Below are 7,634 nucleotides of genomic sequence, written 5' to 3'. Positions count from 1 at the left end.
TCTCTCTCTCTCTCTCTCTCTCTCTCTCTCTCTCTCTCTCTCTCTCTCTCTCTCCTCCCCCCTTCATCTCTTTGTCTGTCTCTGTCTCTGTCTGTCTCTCTGTCTCTGTCTCTCTCCCTCCCTCTGTCCCCCCTCTCTCTCTGTCTCTCTGTCTATGTCTCTCTCTCCCTCTCTCCTCTCTTCCTCTCTCTCCCTCTCCTCCCCCTCACTATCTGATCCCAGCTCTGACCCTAGCTTGCTATGTATGTCCTTGGGCAGATCACTTTCCCATTTCTGTGCATCAGCTTCCTCACCTGTAAAATGACCATAACAGTAACTGCAGTGTCCCCCTCACGGTATTGTGAGGAAATCACCTTCTATGCCCCAAAGCCTGCTAGAAGCTGGAGCTAGTCATTCTTACCTCTCCCTCAAAGCCCTGTCCCTGGAGGCTGCACCTCGCTCTCCTCTCTCCACCTCCCTTACCTCCCTTGCCTGACCTCTCAGGAAGTGCCCCGAGATCGGGCTTGATCATTTTTCCTAGCCTTCTCCTGGTCCTTCCTTCCTTTCTTCCCTGAAGTCCCAAGTAACAGGTCTGAGAAGAGAAGGAGCTGGTGGCTTTCTGGCTAACTCGTCATCTCTCTGCCCTGAGTCCCTCCTGGGATTCCCTGAGACCTGAGAGAATCCTCCTCCCCCAAACCTTGCCTGGATTTTCTGTGTGGTGCTCCCATCCCCCCTCAGCAGCCCCCATTCCTTGTGGAGTCCAGCCTCGACACCTCCCTGCATGCCAGGCAGACTGCCTGGGTGGCCCAGCTTTGGGATATCAGGAGGTACATGCACGGTGTGGGCATGTTCTGCTTCCTCGTCTGTCTTTTTCCTCCCTCCCATAACTGTCCTTGTCTTCTCTCTCTGTCAGGGGGCTCCAGGGACAGCTGCCTTTGGGATGAAGGTCAGTGTGACTTTACAGCTTAATCTGGGTGGGGCAGGACCAGGGGCAGTGCTGTGACAATGTGGCCAAGGAGGCCACGCAGGGCCTCTCACACCCAGGGAGGTGTGAATGCCCCTTACTTTCCGGGGGAAGCTTTCTGTGCCTCAGTTTCCCCATCAGTAAAATGGGAATGAGAACACTGGTTCTGCAGCCTCCCAGATGGACCAAGGAGGAAGCACACTGCAGCTAGGGGTCACCACAGTTCACAGAGGGCTGGTCCTGGAGTCAGGAAGACCAGAGTTCAAATCCAGCCTGAGAAGCATTACCCTGAGCACTTCACTTAACTTTTCTGCCTCAATCTCCTCATCTGTAAAAATGGGGTCAATAATAGCGCCTGCTTCTCAGGGTTGTTGTGAGCATCAAATGAGACAATATTTGTAAAACACTTTGCAAGCCTTTAAAGCACCATATAAATGCTATTGTTGTTAAGTAATTTCAGTTGTGTCTGACTGACCCTGTTTGAGGTTTTCTTGGCAGAGACACTGGAGGGATTTACCATTTCCTTCTCTAGCTCATTTTACATATGAGAAAACTAAAACAAACAGGGCGAAGTGACTTGTCCAGGGTCACACAGCCAGATTTGAATTCAGGAAGATGATGATGAGCCCTCATGCCTTTAGGTCTTCCAAGTGTTTTCATGTGCTCCCACATGATATAAATTGATCTAAACAGGCCTCATACCTCCTCCCCTCCCCCATACACACCTTCTCCTGGTAATCAGCTGACTCCTAACCAGGCAAGGACCTCCTCCAGGGATCCCAGGCCTCCTCTTGGTACTACAAAAAGGGTGCTGCTGCATGTGACATCAGAGGTCATGGGTTCGAATTCTGACTCTGCGACTTACTGCATGTGGAAATTGGGGCGAGTGTCTTTGCTTTGGAGAATGCCAGATTCCTCTTCTGTGTGATGAGAGATATGGGATGGGAAGATCTCAGCTGCTCATTGCAGCTCGAAACCTAGGATCTAGTCATCTTCCTGCCCCTGCCAGGAGGACTGGGGGTCCCCAAATAGGGAAGGAAGTGATGGAAGACAGGAAGGATGAATTACATCAGGGTTGTTTTCTCAAGTATTCAGCCAAGGCCAGGAGGCTTTGGGGGATGCAGATCCACACTTCAGCTGTAGCTTATAGACTCAGGAAGGTCTGGGGGGACTGAGAGGTTGAGATGTTTGTCCACAGTCACACAGATGGTATATGTCAAAGTCAGGATTTGAACTCAGGTCTTTGTGATTTCAAGATGATCCAGTGACTCTCCCTGGGCACTGCTTTGAAAGGCCAGGACAATCTCTGCCTCTGCTTCTGAATATGTTTCCCTTTTCCCCTTCCTTTCTTGTTTTCCCATCTTCCCTGATCGCAGGGTAAGCCAGAGACTCCTGAAGCCAAGGTATTGCCATGGCTGGTTCAAGCTTCCCTGGCAGGGCTGCCCCCTACTACCACAATTGCTCTGGACTTTCTTGTCTTTTCCAAGTATCTGGGTGGGTTTGGGTGGGAACTGGTGGCAAAAGATACCCAGTCCTATAGCTCTGGACCTCCCCAGCTAAGTCTGATATTTGCTGCTGGGTAGCACACACCCATTTTTCTATCTTGTCTTCTGCAAACCCTCTCTCAGCTCTCATGGGCATGGATCTGGCCACAGGTGGCCTCCAGCCCATCATCCTGGTGGCTGCTTCTTCCTTTCACTATTCTCTCCATGACCGCTCCCGCTCCCAACCCAGTTCCTGTGTGTGACCTTGTGGTAAAGGAATTCAAAAATAATCTCAGTTTCTCTTAGACCAGGCTTTGCTCCCTCTTGCTTTCCCCACCTCTCATCTTGGAACAACAGATTTGGAGTCAGAGGACCTGGGTTCCAACCCAGCCTCAGCTACTTACTACCTGAATATGACTTTGAACAAATCACTGCCATTGTCTAAAACCTAATCTCCTTTATCTTTGTAGAATGATAGGGTTGGATTAGATCAGGGGGTGTGGGTATGGGAGTGTGTGTGATGGATCTCTTTGGTGAAACCTAAAGACCTCTTCTCAGAATTATGCCAATTATATTGAAATAAACATGCTGTTTTCCAGTACAGGTTCACAGGCCAGTTGAAATCTATTCACAGAAGCCTTGGGTGTCCATTGACTCCAAGTTAAGAATCCCTGTATTAGATTATTGCTCAGGGGTTTGGATCGAGTGTGGCAAATTGAGAAGGATATTTGCCTAGCTTGGGGGTACCCTTCCTGGTTTAGCCATGCTGCCAAAAGTCCTGGGTGGTCAGGGGTCCAAAATACAGTGAGAGTAAGTAAAACATAGCATTAGATACATGGATCTTTGAGCTAAAAGGGTCAGATGCAGGGCCAGTGTCCCCATTCACAAGCATTTCTTAAATGACTATGGGCCAGGTACTGCTCCAAACTCAAAAGAGATCTCCTACCTCAAGGAATTCACTTTCTAATGAGGAAAGCAATGTGTCAGAATAGACCAGGCAACAAAGAATAAATGAAAAGGTGACCTAAGGCCTTAGGATTACAGCTACAAGTGGCCATTGAAGTCATTTGGTCCAACAACTGTCAAAAAAACAAACTCATTTCACAAAGGAAGAAATTGAGACCCAGAAAAAAGGAAAGTGGTTTATCTAGGATCACATGGCTACTCAATGGTAAGTTTGAACACAGAGACCCCGACCTAAACCCAGTTCTCTGTACACTGTACCAAGCTCCAAGGTCCAAGAGCTCTTTCAATTTGTCAGTCTCTGCTCAGTTCTTTCTGAATTTCCTTCAGCTGGAGAGCTCCTACCCTGTCTCCATCGTTTTTATCCATAGAAATGGGTTTAAGCAGATTACAAACTTAAATAGTCATAGAATCACTATTGGATATCACAAAGAACCTTACAATCCAACCCCTTTTAGAGAAGGAGAAACTGAGGCCCAGAGGGGCTAAGTGACCCAGGAGGAGCAAGGCTATGAGCTAGGATTCAAGCCTAGGGCTTCCTCACTTCAAATCCAAAACATTATCTATCTTGCCACTGCCATCTTTCACAGCAAAACAGACACAAAACAAAACAAAACCAGAACCCCAACGTGACCTTTCACTACATGACTATAGGCATGATGTCCAGCATGAGGAAAATGCTAAGGCACTGTCCTCTAGCTTGGTCAGACCACATCTGGACATGTTTGGTGTCAGATGTTAGGAAGGACTTTGACAAAATAAGCCACATCCAGAAAAAGGGGACCAGTGTGGGAAAAGCAGGCAGGTAGGAAAGAAGAGAGGGAGGAAGAGAGGGAAGAAGGGAGAGAGGGAAGGGAAGTGGCAGGCATGATGCTAAGGCTTTATGGTGACAAGCATAAAGAAAGACAAATCCCTACCCTCAAGGAGTGCACATTCTAACTGGGGAAGACTGAGCACAAAAGGGAACTAAAAACAAAAACACAGGGAGAAAAGGGAGAAATCAAGGAGGAACCAGGGCTGTTCAACCCAGAAAAGAGCAAACCAAAGGGGCCCCAATAGCTGTCTTAAAATATTTGAAAATCTATGAGGGAGAGAAAAGATTCTTCAGCTTCGTCCTGAGGGTAGAAATAAGAACCATGGACAGTTACTGAAGAGAGGAAGACTTAGACCTAAGGTTAGGGGGAAACTTGGAAATAACAGAATGAGCAGCCGAAGGAGGGCTCAGTTTCCTTCACTGGGGGTGGTCAGACAGAGGCTGGCTGATCTCTTACCAGGGTTGCTATGGAGAGAATTATTGCTGAGCTATTGGGCTTGGACTGAATGACTTCTGATGTCCCCTCCAGCTCTGAGATGCTGGGATTCCTTGAGTTCTTAGGGCACAGGGTGGGGCACTCCCTCTGTCTTCTCATCAGTGACTCTCTCATCTTACCTTGCCTCAAAGGGAGAGTCTGGAGCTGTGGGAATGCCAGGGCCCCCCAGGTTTGCCAGGAAGAGGGACAAGGGGATAGGACACTGTGTGTGGCTCATTCCTACCCTGTCCCCTCCTTCGTGTGCCTCTCTTCCCAGCCACGTTGGGCTTGGATGTGACCCCCGTATGTGTGTGTGTGTGTGTGTGTGTGTGTGTGTGTGTGTGTGTGCGCGCGCGCGCACTTGCAGCCCCAGGAAGGGGAAGTGAGAGACAAGTTTGGCAAAGGTTCCCAAGTGCTGACACCAGAGATGCCCTGCCCATCCCAACTTAGCATTGCCTGACTTCCTTAAGAGCTATTTATGCTGAGGGGAAATCAGAAGGCAGGAGGAAATGGTGTGCCCTTCCAGGCCCTCGGACACTGTCATCCGAGGCCTCCCTTACTCCCCTCCCTGTGTCTCACTCTCAGACTTGCGTAAAGCCAATTCCCTTTGCATTGACCTTTGTGCCTGACACATAGTAGGTGCTTAATACCTGTTTGTCCATTGATTATGGAAATTGCTACTGTTACCTACAATCCTACTTTTCCAGGGGCCTATATGCTCTCAGAAAAGATCATTTGATACCCCTTAACTGTGGGCAACAAGAGCTCCAGGGATCTTCCCTATAATATGGTGTGTTCTTCTCTGAGCCAAGCTATTGGCAATGAGAGCTCCTCATTGGCACCAAGCCCCAGGAAAGGGAATCATAAAAAAACAAAACTAGAGGGTCCCTCAGAAGTCACTCATTTTACAGATGAGGAAACTGAGGCCCAGAGAGGGTAAGTGACTACCCCAAGGTCACAGAGATAGCAAACCCCAAAGGCAGGATTTGAACCCCGGCCTCAGGATTCCAATGCTCTTTCTATCACACCATCTTTGCTCAGAAGGGGCCCAAGGGAATAGAAAAGACATAGTTTGCTCTTCACCAGCACCCCTCATGCTGGGTTGGCAGGTGAGTCACTATTCACAAGACTGGTTCACAAATGCTATGGCCCATGGTGTTTTGGGCTGGGAGTCATGAATGTTGGGATTGTGGCTCAGCTGGCAGCCAGAGGTCAAATCCCAACCCAGAACAACGGACACAGAGGTTAGAGGATGAGGCTGTAGAGGCTTCCGGAGAAGACTAGTCGAATCCTTCGGGAGGAATCTCTGGGTACAACCATGTCTCCCCTTGACCTCCTAACCTGCCTGTATTTCTCCTCTAGGGTGAGAAGGGGAGCTCTGGCAGCCCAGGCCTGCCTGGATTCCTGGGCCAGAAGGTCTGTAACAGCATTTGATGGGTGGGTTCTTGCCTAGCTAGGGCTGGCAACAAGTAGGCACTTAAGGCATGTGTGTTGATCAATTGGTTGATTGTTCATCAGCCCCAGGAGACATGGACATTATTGGGTGGTGTTCTGCCAGGTCAAGAGGGCTTGGTGGGGGAGCTTCATTCTATAATCTGTTCAATGAAGCAAAGAATAGCAGAGAATTGGGAAAACAATTTAATTCAACAAGCTTTTATTACATACCATGTGCCAAGCCTTTTCTTAGGCCCTAGGGATGCAGCAATGAAAAAAATCATTCAATCATTAACAAGTATTTATTAAGTTCATACTTAAGTCCTCCAGGCACTGTACAAGGGATAGAAATAGAGTAAATGAAAGAATCTCTGCTACAAAGGAGCCTACATTCTCATGGGAGAGACAACAAATGCACATATAAGTATATCAAGAACAAACATGGAAAGAAGGGGTCCAAAGTGATTAGATACCAGCCAAGAGGGGAAGGAGGACCTGGGGTGGGGGTGGGGCAGCAGAAGTTGCTCCTTAAACTGAGCCCTGAAGGAGGAGAGGGATTTCTTGAGGGGGAGGGGAGGACAGGAACCTTCTGGTACAGCGGCAGTCAGAAGAAAGTCAGGGACAGGAGAGGGCATGTGTATCATTTGTGAGGAATAGAGAGATGGCCAGCATGGCTAGATCACCAAGTTTGGGAGGGGGGATAATGTATAATGAGATGAGGAAGCAGGGCTCCTGGGGGACCAGGTTGTGAAGGGCTCTAGAAACTAAACAGAGGGGGGAAATACACACACATGAAGGACACGTATGTATGCATATGTGTATGTGTGTGTGTGTGTGTGTACACCCAAGTATTTGGGGAGGAGCCAATATAGTTTACTGAATATGGCAGTGACATGGTCATATCTGTGCTTAAGGAAAATCACTTTGGTAACTTCAGGATGGAGGGAGTAGCTGGAGACTGAGGCAAGGGGTCCCATCTGGAGGCTATTGTAAGAAGCAATGAGAACCTGCCCTGAGATCATAGCCCTGTGCATAGGGAGAAGAGGGGGATGGGAGAGCTGCTACCAAGGTGAAGCAGTCAGATTCAGCAACTGCTTAAATATATGGGCTTAAAAAGCATGAGGAGTCGGGGGTAACATTAAGGCTGTAAACCCTGGAGGTTAGAAGAGTGAGGTATCTTTGACAGAAATAGTAGGGTTTGGAAGAGGGGAGATGTGGGGAAGGATAATGAGCTATGCTTTGGACATGTGAGCTGTTCAGCAGGAAGCTCATGATTCGGGACTGAAGTTCAGGGGAGAGACTGGGGCTGGAGATAGACATATACACACATATGTGTATGTAAATGTGTATGTGTGTGTTTTATATATATATAACATATATACAGAGAGAGATGGATAAATAAGATGTATGGAAAGATAGAGATGGATGGATAGATATAGAGATAGATACATACATACATACGTAGGTAGGTAGGTAGATAGATGATAGATAGATAGATAGATAGATAGATAGATAGATAGA

General features: G+C 48.0%; 1 protein-coding gene across 1 annotated transcript in view; it reads left to right on the top strand.

Moving 5' to 3' along the window:
* The window catches only part of COL13A1 (collagen type XIII alpha 1 chain), a 122,967-nt gene that overhangs the window by 70,701 nt on the left and 44,632 nt on the right, over positions 1-7,634 (top strand). Inside the window, exons 17-18 of the mRNA XM_069071460.1 lie at positions 893-925; positions 6,042-6,095. Coding sequence (XP_068927561.1) covers positions 893-925; positions 6,042-6,095 — 87 coding nt within the window. The remainder of the gene's footprint in view (positions 1-892; positions 926-6,041; positions 6,096-7,634) is intronic.

The sequence above is a fragment of the Petaurus breviceps genome, unplaced genomic scaffold (assembly GCF_028583685.1).
Source record: "Petaurus breviceps papuanus isolate PSGF00001 unplaced genomic scaffold, PetGlider_PUasm1.0 90825, whole genome shotgun sequence".
NCBI classification, from domain to species: Eukaryota; Metazoa; Chordata; class Mammalia; order Diprotodontia; family Petauridae; genus Petaurus; species Petaurus breviceps.
Note: the sequence above shows the minus strand (reverse complement) of the source record. Positions and strands in the feature narration are given on the sequence as shown.